This window comes from Fusarium fujikuroi, chromosome FFUJ_chr05 (assembly GCF_900079805.1).
Source record: "Fusarium fujikuroi IMI 58289 draft genome, chromosome FFUJ_chr05".
Classification (NCBI taxonomy): Eukaryota; Fungi; Ascomycota; class Sordariomycetes; order Hypocreales; family Nectriaceae; genus Fusarium; species Fusarium fujikuroi.
Window position 1 is genome coordinate 1,690,974 of NC_036626.1, and position 15,745 is coordinate 1,706,718.

The following is a 15,745-nucleotide window of genomic DNA, read 5'->3' on the forward strand; positions in this document are numbered from 1 at the left end:
AAGAAGAAAATGCGTGATACCTATGGATGCCAAAGGAGTAGGTAGTCCAAATTAGAGGCAAATGCCCAGTGGACCCTTGCCCGGAGGAATTACCCTCCCTACCTTATCCACTGAAACCAGAATTAATGCGCCAAGCCACAGCTGCGACCAGCGACAGTACGGAAGCTACAGCATCGCCCCCACTAGAGCCCGTCCCGGGGTCCCGAGGGGCCACCTCATCTCTCCTGGACTAACGAAGGTCCTAAGTACTGGCTGGATTGTCCCTTTATCAACCAAGGCACCTTCATTCCAACAACAACTCTTATTGCTTTCCATGTCGTCGACGAGGAGGGCCTCCAATTCTTTGTCTTTTTAATCTTCGCATTCCGTCGTCTTATAAGTAACCGCCCTTCCTTTCTGTGTTCTTTTAACATTACCCGCGGCGTCCTGCGTCCGCAACTTCATCATGGTTCTCAAATTCATGATTCCGTCCCCGAGACGATGGGCCGCCCTGGTCTCCTTCTGCCTCGCACCAACTCTAGCCATCGCTGTAGGCGATGCGACCGCAACAAAAGCTGCAGCTGCCGACTACTATGTTCGCGACCTTCCGGGGTTACCCACCGATGGGCCTGATGTCAAGATGCACGCTGGGTTAGACAAACTGTTTCCTCCCTTTGCTCCAGGCTTACTGACGCATCCGCGTGCCTTTTAGTCATATCGAAGTCACCCCAGATACGCATGGGAACTTGTTCTTTTGGCATTTTGAGAACCAACATATCGCCGATAGACAACGGACTGTTATTTGGATCAATGGTGGACCAGGCTGCAGTTCAGAAGATGGCTCCATGATGGAAATTGGCCCCTATCGGCTCAAGGATCAAGACCATCTGGTCTACAACAATGGCTCGTGGAACGAATTCGCCAACCTGCTCTTCGTCGATAACCCTGTAGGCACCGGCTTCAGCTCGGTCGACACCAATAACTATATACACGAACTTAAGGAAATGGCGGATCAATTTGTCAAATTCCTTGAGAAGTGGTTCGCTCTCTTTCCCCAGTACGATCGCGATGATGTGAGCAACCTCTTCCTTTCGGGCTTTTCAATTTGCTAAGAACAACGCAGATATACATCGCAGGCGAGTCTTACGCCGGACAGCATATCCCATACATCGCCAGGGCTATCCTCGATCGCAATATGAAGAATCCTGCAACCGCATGGAACCTGAAAGGACTATTGATCGGCAATGGATGGATCGACCCAATCGAACAGTATCCGGCTTACATTACATTTGCCATTCAGAAGGGTCTGATCAAGAAGGACTCCGACGAGCACAAGCAACTGCAAGGCGACCTGCGCAATTGTCAGAGAATGATGGCCTCGGATGTTGGGCATGTTGACTACGGCGAATGCGAAGCTATCTTGTCAAACATGCTCAGACTGACCAAGAACGGTGACGGCGATAATGCATGCGTCAACATGTATGATGTACGACTGAAAGATTCATACCCTAGCTGTGGCATGAACTGGCCTCCGGATCTGGTGCACCTAACTCCTTACCTGAGAAAGCCGGAGGTTACGAAAGCCCTTCATGTCGATGGTATTAAGAAATCTGTCGGTTGGACCGAGTGTAACGGTGCTGTTGGAGGTGCCTTCAACGCAAGGAAGTCTAAACCTTCGGTTGATCTCCTGCCCGCTCTCCTTAAGGAAGTCCCTATCATGCTCTTCTCTGGAGCTGAAGATCTCATTTGCAACCACATTGGAACTGAAAACATGATTAGCAAGATGGAGTGGAACGGTGGGAAGGGTTTCGAAGTAACACCAGGTAACTGGGCCCCGCGGCGTGACTGGACTTTTGAGGATGAGACAGCTGGTTTCTGGCAAGAGGCCCGGAACTTGACATATGTTCTTGTCTATAACTCTTCCCACATGGTCCCTTTCGACCTTCCACGACGAAGCCGAGATATGCTGGATCGCTTCATGGGCATTGATATCAGCAGAGTAGGTGGCGACCCTGCTGACAGTCGCATTGATGGCGAGAAGGGGCCAAAGACTAGCGTTGGCGATGCCAAGAACAGTACTAAGACCGCCGACGAGGAACACCAAAAGCAGTTGGACGAGGCCAAGTGGGCAGCATACTACAAGTCTGGCGAAATTGTTCTCGTCATCGTCATCATTGGTGTCATCGTTTGGGGATACTGGATCTGGCGTGAACGTCGCAGGGGTGCTGCCTATTCTGCTTTGGCTGATCATGATCTTTCCAGCCGATCCAACGGCCACCGACCCAAGTCGCAGCCTGGTGATCTTGAGTCGGCGGCTTTCGATGAAAGCGAACTGGACGATTTGCATGTAACAACACCGGGAACTAGCAACAGTGCTAGGTTTCCAGCGAATCATGACAGTAGCGAAAAGTTTGTCACCAAGTACGTCGAATAATGGAAAGCCAAAGTCATGAATGGGCATCGTTTCCACCTGGATAAGGTTCTTTTGGTTGTATAATTTAGCTGGCGCCCTGGTTCTTTTGCATAAAGTGGTTGGTTCTGTCACAATTGGGAGGTCTGGCGTTTTCCTCATTCATATCGCGAATCGAATCAATTTTGTCATCATCTAAGTTGGTAATCCTACGCCGACAAACTCCGTATCTAGATCTGAGCCCTCCCGTGAAACCTTGCCCCGAGATCCTTGTGTGACTTGCAGCCTGTGCATCGTGCTCCGTGTTCCAAAACAAACAATCCACCTATCAAGTAAAGCTGATATTTACGCCTACAGTGCTGCGCCATCGTTGCCCATAAATAAATAAAAAAGATTGTAGAAGTCAAAGTTTAGAGTTGCACATCGTTATTGAGCAGGCGAACTTCTTCACCTGGTTTGAAGGGAGGAAGGCCAATATAAGGACATCCGTCACAACGGAAAGCGTCGCCAAGAGAACAGTTGCCGCATGAGCCGACCTTACCTTGCACGGTGAAGTCGATCTCAGCTAGGTCGTCCGTTGCCAGCTTAATGCTCTCGAGTTTCTTGTCAGCGGTTGCGCGTTTGTCGGCGTCTTCGGCAGCAAGACGTTCGGCCAAACCACATGTGCAGTCCTTGCAGGCCCGACGACGTTTGCCAGCCTTGGGTTGACATTCGGCAGCTAGTATGTTGTCAGGATCGCATTCGACTATGAAAGCACTTGCAGGGTTACCTACGGATACTGATAGGTCTCGCGAGATCCGCTTCAGTCATGAGAGTATCCTCATCAATTAGATCGTCGTCCTCAAGGTCGTCTTCAAGATCGATGAAGCCGACGCCGGCAGGGACCGCTGGTTTCGGTTTCGCCTCAGTAGGCTTCCTCTTCAGGTTCAGAGGAACAGAGCCATCTGCGAGAGGACCGGGCTGGGATTTCTTCTTGCCAAACTTCAGAGTAATGGCTCCGTCATTCTCACCGTAATCGGGTTTCTCAAAACCACCCCGCGATGATATCAACCCGGCCAAAACCGCTTCCTTTGACAAAGTGGACTCCTCCAGGCTGTTGCCATCTTGAGACTGTAGGCGACCGCTAGGCTTGAGGGACTCGGCGAGAGGACCAAGGACAGTTCGGTTCATTAAGGCGAGGGATTCGCCCAGCATAGAAGAGGCATCGGATAGGACCAAGACGAGGTCGTAGGTGGAAGGAGGTAATGTGACCAATCCCAAGGAGAGGCGGTCAAGCATCTGAAGATCTGTGAAGGAGCGATCATAATCGGCGAGGACAGATGTGAGGGCGTCGGAATTGGAGGCAAGAGAAGGAGGTGCCAAAAGAAGGGTTCGCTTGGGTGGCGAGGATTGGACAGACTTCGTGACAGGCATGACGAAGTCGTCACTGGGATCGATCATGAGGGTCGCGGGCGCCATGGCGAGTGAATAGACAGCAGAAAGGCAAAATCAACGAGGTAGATGGGAACAAGAAGTAGGGTAAGATTGAGGGACAGGCCGTTTTTAAGATCTTCAAGGTGATGTTAGACCCAGACTTTTTGACTCGGCGGTCGCTGGTATCTGGATTAGTCAAACAAGGGTAGTACCATGCACAGCCAATATGAACTGTGCAACATGCCCTAGCATACGAGGGGTTGTACCGTGTGGGCTGACTATCAGATGAACGGTACTGCATCTGGTATCAGAGTTGCGGGGTCATTTTTCTGCTTTTCCACGGCGGGGGGGCTTTTGGCTTCTTCGAAGGGCCCTAATTCCGACTGCGGAGACGCCGAGTACTTTCTGCCGAATTAAAATGTTACTATGAGAGAGAGCCCATCATATTGGGAATGGCTTTGCAATCACGCAGTCACAATCAGTTGTCGCTGATAAGTTGATAACGAAGTAACCTCTAAGAATTGGTGTTTGGTGTTTCCGTTTGCATTTCCCGGAGATGCAAGAAATTTGTGGTCTTTGGATGGCTAAGAGTTACCTGTCAAACCATACGACTTGGCCTTATCCCTGTTGGTTTCGAGCTCTTCTTTTCTTCCGCACTTCAATTTAGGTACCTGAACTGTCCTGAGCAATGGGTACGGCACCTTAGGTAGCTGACATATGATCATTGGTAATCCGAGCCAGGTGGGGGGAGACAACGGCGGCTCGGAACCACCTACCGTAGATATTGCAGTACGGGTCGGGAACGGGCGGTGGGCGATGTCGGACCAATCCCGAACAGTACGATTGCTGTTTGGTTTCGATATGCGCCATTACCATAGGTTGTCTATCACTTGTGCTCTTAGGCTCAATCTCGTGAGCGGATGGCACGGGCATGGGAGCCGCGATCCCGGCCCTCAGTTTATGGCCTGCAGCCTTCGTGGCCTCGCATTGATTGTGGAATTGTGGGGAGTCTTTTTCTGGGGTATTAAACGTTGGAGTGCTTATGAAGTTACCCACCCTTCGCAATTGTGAGGCTTAAAGTGACTGATTGGTGTTGCACAACAATTTTGATACAGCGCAATTCTCACCTGATCTTTCGTAGGTAATCGAAGCGTTCTGAGATATGTTTTTCAGTCCCGTATAGTACCTATCTAGGTCGTTGGTGACGATTTATTGGTTGAATATATAACTTGATTTAATCTCGTGTTACACAATCTGGGTGTGACAATGTCTTGATTTCTAGCTTTCGATTTCATATTAGAACAGCAAGAAGGCAACTCGACTCTCCTTTAGTAGTATTAGTCGATTAGTGTTTGCGTGTCGCTGGTATTTCTCTAAATCTCACTCGATTTCTATAAACCATATGAGTGACACATTGCGAGTAGGATCTAACTACCTTACTATAGTAGGTAATGTTATAAGAACAATTTTTATATTATCACCATTGCAATGCTCTTCTCCTGCCATTCTTCCAAGGTATTCTCGTATCAATAGTCTAACGTAAGGTATTTCAAGGTCTGCAATATTCCGGTGCTTTGATGCCTTTCCTGCAGCCAAGTGATTGCCAGTGCTATGCAGCTGTCAGTGGCCGTTATATTTTGTCTCTCCTTCTTGATTTCACCGAATCGTGGAATAAACAAACGCGTATGTGTTTCTGATAAATTCTTGCCCCAGACAACAGTGATTCACTGCCTCCTTCCATCCTGCTCTTTCTTAAATTTCTTTCTCTCCTCCCTCTTCTCTTCCTCTTCTCTTCATCTTCTCCTTCCTCAACCACACTTGCATTCCTCAACGTCTCTCATCGGCACAAGAAGCCACAGGATCCTTACGCTTGCCTTTGAGAGTCATCTCTAAGATAAGGCTCTGCTTTGTTTCTACTCTTTTCAACTCCGAGTGCCCTCGTGCGGAGAAACAACTTGCTGTTGTCTTTGCCGGTCAACGCTTCTGTTGGTAGTAGTCAGGCAATACTCAATCCTCGAGGTATGTAAAAGCTCGGCTTTTTATCTCATCTCATATGTCTTCTATTCATCGAAATTCCCTGTTGTCGTGGAACCGCCGTGAGAAGTTCTGCTGCTTGGCTTTGGCTATTCCACGTTTCGCAGTACACGTCTGCCACTTTTCCGCGTTCTCCTTCTCATCTCATAACATATTTTCAGTTGCTTGCTATTAGCATCTGTTTCCAGAGTTATTTTCTCCCTTCTCGGAGTCCAGGGAGCCTTTATTACTTCATTCCCTTCTTCATTTGTCGTTACTAAACACTCATTTCATCTCTGCTCACATATAGCAGCAACCGCGTTTAGACTCGAACCGACGATCTACTTCCATCATGTCGGACTGGAACAACGACCAGGGCGGTTCTGCCGATCCGAACACTTTTGAACAAGAGAACTGGACCAGTGGTGGCCAAGCTGCGTATGTGCTCTCGATTGTGTTTTTCTGGAACTCGATATATTGACCTTTATAGGAACGCATCCACCAACAACGCTGGCTTCGGTAACAATGGTTTTGACGATGCCAACGATCTTGTAGGCGAACAGCCCGCTGGTGATGACAAATGTTTCGGCTGTGGCGAGACTGGGTAAGAACCAACTTTCTGGGGGACCACAACATCTAACAAGTTCAGTCACCGCCGTGCCGAGTGTCCCAACCCTCAGGAGATGACCTGCCGCTTCTGTAAGCAGCCTGGTCATATGATCAAGGAGTGTCCCGATAAGCCCCCCATGATCTGTGAGAACTGTGGTGATGAAGGTCAGTTCCATCCATTGCTGCGTGATACTCTAGGCTCATACGTCCAGGCCACATGCGCAAGAATTGCGAAAAGCCTCGCAAGATTAACCGCGACCACATTGCTGATGTCAGCGCGGATGACGCCTGGAACAAGATCAAACAGGCCGCCATTGACCGAGATGTTGACGACGCGAAGGAGGCGGTACAGGAGTACATAAAGGCCGTGGATGGTGACATCACCTACCGCCAGCTCCAGGAAGCCTTGATTCATCAAAGCATTGGCCTCTGGCTCATTCCGACTGAGCGAACTCTCGTCCAAGTGTTCACCAACATGGATTTGCAGGGCCATATCGACAAGAAATACACCATTTCTTATCGCTTTGTCGAGCAGGCAGATCGTCCTCGCGAGCTTGAAGGATGGCCCAAGAGTCGGGATGAGCTTCTCTCTCGTTTGGACGATGCTGGCGAAGTCGTGGATCGAGGTGTTCCTCTTTGCCTGAACTGCAAGGAACTTGGACATATCTCCAAGTTTTGTACTCAGGAGAAGACGGAACGTACTGATGCGGTCAAGATCTCTTGCTTCAACTGCGGTGCGGATGGCCACCGCGTCAGAGACTGTGAGTCAACATATTGATAGTCCGTTGACTGAACATGATACTAACCCATTAGGCCCGGAGCCCCGTGTAGACAAGAATGCTTGCAAGAATTGCGGGTAAGCTTTGGACAAAGAATCTGGAACTGTGAACTGACAGCACTAGCAAATCTGGTCATCGGGCTGCTGACTGTGAGGAGCCACCCAATCCCGCCAATGTCGAATGCCGCAAGTGCAACGAGAGTGAGTCTATATGACACCTTTTCACTGGCATTGTTCTAACGATTGTAGTGGGTCACTTTGCCAAAGATTGTCCTCAAGGTGGTGGCAGCCGTGCTTGCCGCAACTGTGGTCAGGAGGGCCATATCTCGAAAGACTGTGACCAACCTCGCGACATGTCGACTGTGACTTGCCGCAACTGTGAGAAGCAAGGACATTTCAGCAAGGAGTGCCCTGAGCCGAAGGATTGTGAGTTGCTTGCGTTGCTTATTGTCATAATTGTGACTGACCAGTGTCCAGGGACTAAAGTTCAGTGCTCCAACTGTCAGGAGTACGGCCACACCAAAGTTCGATGCAAGGTCCCTCCTGTCGATGAGGCTGACGGGTTTGGCGTTGCTGGTCACGGGGACGGTGGATGGTCCAACGCTGGTGCCGAGGGAGGTGGTGATGGCTACAGCAACCACAACATTGGTGGCAACGACGGGTGGTAAACACCATTCATGGCATGAATCTGTCCTGTAAGACAGCCTCTTCTGTGATTTTGATGCGTATAGTCGTTGGACGGCGTTTAACGGAGGTAAAAAAGGGGTGATGTTGGACGCGATTTCGTCAGAGGTTGGCCGTTGAAAGTAATTAATCCATGCATTCAGGTAAATGCCTGATGAATCGAGCGGTCGCAATCGTTAATATTAGTCGCCTTGGCCACTCAGCGAAAGTTTTCGTGAGATGCTTGAAATGGTTACAATGTGGTGAGATCAGGTATCATCAAATCATGGACACCCATTGAGGTATTAGGATTGTGCCCATTGGGAGGAGGATCTTCCTAGTGTTCCCATGTGCTGGTGGCTAATTATTTTCACATTTTCTGAGTGCAACAGAGGATTTCAAGCTGTTGGTTTGTATTATGCTGCGGAGGGGCCGTAAAGTCGGACATACTTTGTTGTGTTAGGTGGATATAATGATTCAGCCAAGGCTGCGATGGAGACGGGGAACAGACGTTTCTGGTCGCAATTTCGTGTGTACTCTGATGATACAATCTTGCTGCGATTTATTCTCATATTCAGGTTAAAACTGTATGGTAACTCGTGCTTTACAGTGTCGTTGGCAGCAATGATGCCTCATGGGCCACGGATAGGGGGCTGTCAGTGCATCCCTCTAGCTCCACGGATTATTGGGGAAATAGCTGGTACTGGTGTCTGCGTGGATATTGATGGCGAATGTGTTGCCTTGGGCTCGGCGTGGTATGACGAGGTTGTTATTTGGAGGACTCGGCGATTTGATGGTTATGGCTGAGTTGACCAATGGGGAGTAGCTGGTGTGAATTGAGGTAGGAAACAACCCGAGAATAAGGATGTGGCGTACCTCAGCCCTACCACTGAAGATCTATCTACTAGTTAATGTTTCAAGACAACATGTCATAACCGTCTCGGCAGTGTGTTCTATGCCTGCCACTGGATATGCAGATCTAACTACATATACATTGTGACTACCTGTGCCCCTTAAATAAAATATGTATTGACTGATCAACTCTGTATCTTGTAAGCCAGTATCGTAGGGAGCACTGTTTTCATTGCTCATCGATCGGCGTTTTGCACCTTAGTCCCGGAATTGTGTGCTGTATTGCAATCCACAAAGGATGTAAGAGGATGTCTTTGCATCTTACTTCATAATCAAGATGCTCGAGAAAGCACAACTTAACGACGGGCAAGATATTAAACCATTAGGTTAAAGCCAATCAATAACATAGCAGCTATTTTGTCTCTTGTCCCCTGTCTCCTACCTCATGGTTGCTAATTCAGATTGGAAAGTCATCATGTAGGGTAACCAACTCATTGTATGTCTCAGATAACCAGGGTCGAAGGTATTGGACCAAGCTAAGGTTAGGTAGGTGGTAGAAAAAAAAACCCACTCATCATAGGACAGCAGATAGATCTGTATGAAATTCCCGCTGTTGTGCTATATCGTGACGGGTGTTATACGTCAGAATCACAGCAAAGTTACCATATATGGACGTCGTATGTATGTTAAGCAACATACCTACGAGGCTTGGCAAATAGAAGGCCCAATCTCGATCATATCTCAACAGTCCGCTCGGATCTCGATTATCACCAAATCGTCGATCGCTTTGTGAACCGGAGTTACTCCAAGGGCGGTCAGTAGACTGAGTACCTGACGGTCTCATGGGGCAGAGCGTGACGATGGAACATTCATTCCATGGCCACATCATTCGTAGTTGTATAGTTTTCAGGTAAACGACAATTCGCGAGCTATGTTCATCTGAGACGAAGACCTCGAGAGTTGGCGAAGCAGGAGATGCTGTTATGTTACTGAAATGGTTGGTACTTGGCTCTGCCGAGTCCACATAAACGTCATGCTAGGACATGGGGCATCAAGTTAGAGTTGTGGACGCGGCTCTGCTGGGTACCCGGAGATTCCAGCCTCAATCTTTACCGGAATCTTGGTTAGAGCTACAGATCCACTTTGAGATACACAATATCAATTACTAAACCAGTTTCAAGTTTCTGAAGTGACGGGGCTGCCTTGGATATCTGCAACCCTATTTGAGGTAACTCATACAGGCCGGGTTTGCGTCATAACTCAACACTTACAAGTCTTTCCCCGGCCCTTGCGTGGGCCGATGAGTTGCATGAAGACATGATGGTATTCCCGTTGTATATGCAAACCAAGTCTGTCTTGTCTGTTCGTTGCCTCTACCAGCATTACAGGCCAGTAGAGAACGAGAAGTAAGTACATGCTGTTCTGCTCCGTCGTTTCTTTGACCCCGGTTGGCGCATCGGCGCCACTGCTAGCTTATGGAGGCCACTGGAGCTTTATTAGTATTGGGGATTGTGGAAAAGCTTGGAAATAGGTGTCGAGAAATGCAAGGTAGTACCCGACCGCCAGGCTTCAAACGAAATACAGGTCTTAGAACGACCAACCTTGAACAGAATGGGAGGGGTTCAACTGAAAATGAACGGGAACGGAGGCTTGCGAAGCATTCCATAATATATTCAACATGATGTTCTGATTGCGGGTGAGTAGGGAACAGACCAACATATACACTGTTATCGAATCAGACCGTGGAGAAGCCTGTATAAGTACGTAAGTGAGTGATCCAGCTTATTGACAAAGCAGATGTTCAGTGCCTGTTGTTTTGCCTTGAGCATCTGTTGACTTTGATGAGGTGTAAATGCAACCAACACTGGTAGGACCGAAGCTGTTGAGTATCTGATAACTCGCATATCTAAGTTGTGACTGGCTGAAAGAGCTGACGTCATGGACAAGTCATATGGCGCCTGAATAACTGCGGTACGAGTTCCTGACACAGTGTTTTGTCCTCGGGCATTCAGACTTAAGGTGACACAATGTATCTTCTTCCTTCTCCTCAGTACGCCAGATTTGCATGATGGGGTTTGTTATCACGCCTGCTCTTGTCTTGTTGAAGCCTATCACCGGCCAAGTGTTCACTCACTCACGTACCCCTCACAAAAATGCCGAAGGTAATTCTTGCATGTCCCCGAAAACTCGAACGCCATCAGAGTTTGACGTGATGTGAGGATACCACTGGACACAGCCGATTTCACAAGACAACGCACACTCGTGCGCGAACACAATGCGATATTGCTTGTGAGTGGCCAGAAGCGATTGAGGACCCAACCCAGTCCAGGGGGTCATGCCATTAGCGTGCAGCCTTGATTTCTAAGGTGGAACGTCGCCAGGTGAAAGCTTCAGTGTGTCGATCTGGATGTCCAGGTTCCTTGTTGCTAATTCGCCCCTGGCAAAAGAAAGGGGCTTTGCTTCAGAGCGGATGAAAGACAATGGTCCTGTAAGCTGGGTGCTGATCGAGATAGACAAGGACATGAACAAGAGCGCGTCTGATCAGAAGAGGCTCGCGACAGTCAGTTCCTCTTCGCGAGTTAGGTGTGTGTAGTAGAGTTCAGGGGGTGTGTTGCAACCAACGTCGATCCCTCGACGACGCCTCCGACTTATAAATCCACGAAAGCTGGGAGGGGGTTTGAAGTGTGCGTGTACTCATAAAGTAGAAAGTTGCAGAAATGAGAGACCCGTGGGGTTAGTACCAGCCAAGAGCAAAGAGTCTGATACAGAAACGTGACTTTGGAACCTTGGTTTCCAGAATGAAAGGCCAGACAAGGGGCGGGACTCGGGAGCGTGCCCCCAGACTGGAACACAGAGTTCCAGGAGCACGGAGCTTTTCAACCAGCAGCATGGAGCATGGGGCTTCAAGCTTGGCTCTGGTATCCAATCTCAGCTTAATTCTAATAAATCTACTCCGTAAGATATCAATCAAGATCGAGACAGTATTCGGGTTTAGTCAGGGAACTGAAAACGGATCCAGTCGCGAGATTTCCAAGATTGAGGGTGGTAAGGAATTATTGCTGTTGTCAATGAGCTTGACGAGGCCACTCCTTGCGTCATCACAGAAAGATGCGCCAATTGGATTGGATGAAGTGGGAATGACGGTGATGCTCCGGTCCAAGTGCCCACTTGCTTCATACTGGCTCCTGCTGGAAATGGGGTGTGGAGACAGAGAAAATGCTAGCACGTCTGGCATCCGCACAGTGTCAGCATTGAAAGCTGGTTATCTCATTTTATGATTTGGACCCATTTGGATCCTTGGAAAAAGTATGTGCTAGTCAATTACGACTTCCAACGTTGAGTCTGTTTGAAAGATTGTTTTGCCGACATTTGCAAGCCATGAGGAGAAACAAAGATACCTTACCTGTCGAAGACCATTGTAACTTATGGCTTAACCACATGATGTGGAGAGAGCTCGGCGGCATTAAGCTGTAATCACCGATTCGTGGGATGATGCTCGGCCATCACGATCGATTTTCTTTCTCTGGGTTCTTTCTATGGCACTTCTGTTTACAGATTCAATGCTGCGTTTCTTAATCAGTGAAACGTTGCCCCCCTTCCCCCTTGCAACTCAAACTGAAGTGATTCGCCCAAAACGCACTCGTCTGGTTGGTTCCCCGGACCTTTTTGGAGGGGAGGATCGAACGATGCAGTCAAATACAGTGCCTACAGTGTGAAGCAGGGTGCCCAGGGTGTATCCAGTATCCAGGTGCGAGGCCAGTGCCTGTCGGTTTTGTCAGCCGGCCTAGTGTCCCCCTCAGTCAAGTCCTTTCCCTTATTTTTTCGCCCCCCCAGGCCTTCTTGAGTTGCTTTCAGCAGCCCAGCCGCCGCCGTCTTTTTTTTTTCTGCGCCTTCTTTTCCTCGCTGCCAACAACGTCATCTCTGACGTCTTTTCTCAATCTAATCCTTTCACAATCCTCGTCCAACGACGCAATCCCGCAAGCAAAGCAACGCCCGCTTTGTCGCTCCTCGAAACACGGCGCAAATCTATCGTATCCTTTTTTTTTTGTGTGTGTTTTGCTTCGAGAGGCACGAGCCTCAACTCCACCACGAACGCCTTTCGCGCCTGTTTATCCTTATCCCCTTTCTTAACCAATCCTTCGCTTAGTACATCATCTGTCTCTGTCTACAGAAGAGACACACGCGCGCCTCTTCACTCTTGCTTCTGCCTCGTTGACGCCGAGTGCCGAGTATAAGCAAATATCCCTTTCACACGCTCGAGCTTTCAGGACGCATTCCCTTGGTTGAAGAGGTTTCAGAGCGTATGCTGTGCGCTGTCTGCGCTATTGACTTGTCGAAAAGCGGCCATCGCCCCTGGTCCAACCCTTAAAACCGTGCCGTCCTATAGTAGAGTCTCAGACGGCTGCCGCATTGCTATTCTGTTCTTCTTCGCCTCTGACCTCATTTGACTTTTTCGTCTTCCTCCATCTTTGCTGCTCTACTGCCACCCACCCCACACTTCCAATCCAGCCAGCACTGTTCAACCTGCCAGCCCCAGATATAATACATCATCGTCATCATGGGGACTACAACTGAAGCCTCTGCTGGAGGTGAGTCGAAGTCCCCCAAGCAATCTAACAGCTCTCCTGCTCGGCCTGGTATGTTCTTCAATTTCCCCTACTCTTGTTTATTACAACGTCGACTTTACACCTACATGCCTTGTGCCTTACCCTATCCTGTTGCATGACGTATGCTTGTCATTGGCATCGATCATCCCTCTCTATCCTCATCTCTGTCCACTTCCGTCATCGCTTTCCTTCTCCGTCTCTTGCCATCCGTCATCGTCGAACCAAGGCCCCTTCAATCGATTGACTGTAACGCTTGCTTACATCCTGTCTTGTCGCAGAAACTACGACCGACACGAAGGCAGCCGATCCTCCCGTGAAATTAGAGGCTGCCAATGCCGAACAAGCCAAACCTCTTGCCCCTCCTCCTCGACCTGGTCAACAGCAAGGCAACACCCCCGACTACTTCGCGGTTCAGGCCGGCGGATCTCTCAGTCTGGAGCCGAATCCATTTGAGCAGTCCTTCGGGGGCGCTCCAGAGACACCAGGGGGAACAAAACTACCTTCAGTTGCTGCATTGACATCACCGTCCTCTCTTCTGCCTGGTAGCAACGCGACACCATTCAATTGGGGAGGAGGCTCCTTACGTACTGGCCCTCTGAGTCCTGCAATGCTTTCTGGTCCGGCTAATGATTATTTTGGCGATACACATCATCTTCGTGGCGGATTTCCTACTCCTAACGAATCCTCCTTGAGGACGGGTTTGACACCAGGTGGCAGTGGTTCTATGTTCCCTGCTCCCAGCCCTAACTCCCAAGCACTCTTCGCTCAGCTTGCTAGTGGCGGAGCAACACCTAGCACTCTCGATTTCCATCGCACTGCGATGAGTGCTGCGGCAAAACGTGACCAAAACGGCACTGCTCCACGTCCTCAAGCCCAGCAAACTTCCCAAGCACAGCAACCCCAACAGCCTTCTGTCACTTCCCAACCCCAAGAAATGCCCAACGGTGCTTCAACCAATAAATCCGAAGCGAAGCCCGCGTCCGGGCCCTTCGACCCTCACGATAACGACGCTGCCAACGGCCTTTTTATGCTAGCCCAGGGTCGAAACGGAGCTCAAAACGCGAACCAATTTGCTGTGACGTCAGGTGCACCTGGTCACGCCCATCCTGCCCCTGTCGCGCCTCAGAATATGAATACCTCACCTCAAATGTCCAGTGTTAACGGCGGCTCTATTGGCTCAGCTCGCGGTATGAGCGAAGGAAGCATGATGTCGGATGAGAGTGAACAGACACGACCCAACACCCGTGGCCGGGGCAAGAAGAACCCCCCGGCGACGAACGGTCGCAGGAAGGCGGATGAGCCTCCCGCAAAGGCTCCTGCTAATAAGAAGTCCAAGACTAATAATCCCATGTCTATGGATATGGATATGTCTGATGACGAAACTAAGATGAAGTTTGAAGATGGTGGTTCCAAGTCCAAGATGACTGACGAGGAGAAACGCAAGAACTTCCTTGAACGTAACCGGTATGTATGTGATAGCATCATTTATCATTTGTCACTAATATCTGTACAGTGTCGCTGCTCTCAAATGCCGCCAGCGAAAGAAGCAATGGTTGGCCAACTTGCAGACCAAGGTCGAAATGTTCAGTACTGAGAACGACGCCTTGACGGCGCAGATAACACAACTTAGAGAAGAGGTCGTCAATTTGAAGACGCTTCTTCTTGCCCACAAGGACTGCCCAGTTACTCAGCAGCAGGGGATACACGGTGCCTTTTTGTCCCAGGTTGTTGAGCCTTTCAACCCTCAGATTAACCCTTATGGCATGGCAGCACCTATGCCAAACCAGCAAGTTATGGCTGGCCAGGGTGTCCAGCGGCGTTTCTCGTAGAACGAGTTACAGCCCCAGCTAGGACGGTTCGACAAGGTTGAGCAACTTGACCACGCTTCTCCATCGAATCACATAATGCATGGACTTGACGACCCTTTCTTTCCTCAATCACGACACCATACGACCTCACCGAGGTAATTATTTATTATATGCATATACAAGGTTTAGGTTTATTCCACCGGAGGCCTATCGGCTCACAACTTCATTTCACATTTGAGCTGTACAACATTTGATCGGAGGCAACATAGCATCCAGACGGAGGCGATGTCTGAGACCAGGAGTTTGTTGAGCTTCACTTGGAGATCACTTGACGCTCTTGTTTTGCGCGAGGAGGCCGCTCTCTCTTGAGCGTTTCTTACTAGAGGCAGCGCCGTTACAACTTTTAACTTGTACGTAAAGTATTTCCCAGCAAGGTACACGGAACGCGCAGTTCAAAAAGGTGTTTGGCCAGGTTGACCTTTTTGCCAACTTGGGTGGAGGGCGTTTTGGGGAATTCGGCTCCTGGAGATCAAATTCTTAGGTGTTTTGGTTTTGTGATTTTATACGTAGCTGCAAGCAACACAAGCTACGATTGAGATGAACGATAGTTGCA

At 49.3% G+C, this 15,745-nt stretch overlaps 4 protein-coding genes; 3 read left to right on the forward strand and 1 right to left on the reverse strand.

Moving 5' to 3' along the window:
• Window positions 1-445: 445 nt before the first annotated feature.
• On the forward strand, window positions 446-2,413 carry FFUJ_07307 (related to KEX1 protein precursor; the record flags this gene model as incomplete). XM_023577544.1 has 3 exons in its annotated part: window positions 446-630; window positions 692-1,052; window positions 1,103-2,413. The coding sequence occupies 3 exons, from the start codon at window positions 446-448 to the stop codon at window positions 2,411-2,413; spliced, it is 1,857 nt and encodes a 618-aa protein (XP_023430600.1).
• Window positions 2,414-2,799: 386 nt separating this feature from the next.
• FFUJ_07308 (probable Fe-S cluster assembly protein DRE2) lies at window positions 2,800-3,847 on the reverse strand (the record flags this gene model as incomplete). XM_023577545.1 has 2 exons in its annotated part: window positions 2,800-3,107; window positions 3,163-3,847. 2 exons carry the CDS (start codon window positions 3,845-3,847, stop codon window positions 2,800-2,802), a joined length of 993 nt encoding a protein of 330 aa, XP_023430601.1.
• Window positions 3,848-6,167: 2,320 nt separating this feature from the next.
• FFUJ_07309 (related to hexamer-binding protein HEXBP) lies at window positions 6,168-7,870 on the forward strand (the record flags this gene model as incomplete). XM_023577546.1 has 8 exons in its annotated part: window positions 6,168-6,253; window positions 6,306-6,419; window positions 6,465-6,589; window positions 6,637-7,185; window positions 7,238-7,280; window positions 7,327-7,403; window positions 7,452-7,628; window positions 7,680-7,870. 8 exons carry the CDS (start codon window positions 6,168-6,170, stop codon window positions 7,868-7,870), a joined length of 1,362 nt encoding a protein of 453 aa, XP_023430602.1.
• A 5,405-nt stretch (window positions 7,871-13,275) lies between these two features.
• On the forward strand, window positions 13,276-15,153 carry FFUJ_07310 (related to transcription factor atf1+; the record flags this gene model as incomplete). XM_023577547.1 has 3 exons in its annotated part: window positions 13,276-13,354; window positions 13,603-14,788; window positions 14,838-15,153. The coding sequence occupies 3 exons, from the start codon at window positions 13,276-13,278 to the stop codon at window positions 15,151-15,153; spliced, it is 1,581 nt and encodes a 526-aa protein (XP_023430603.1).
• Between the last annotated feature and the right edge of the window lie 592 nt (window positions 15,154-15,745).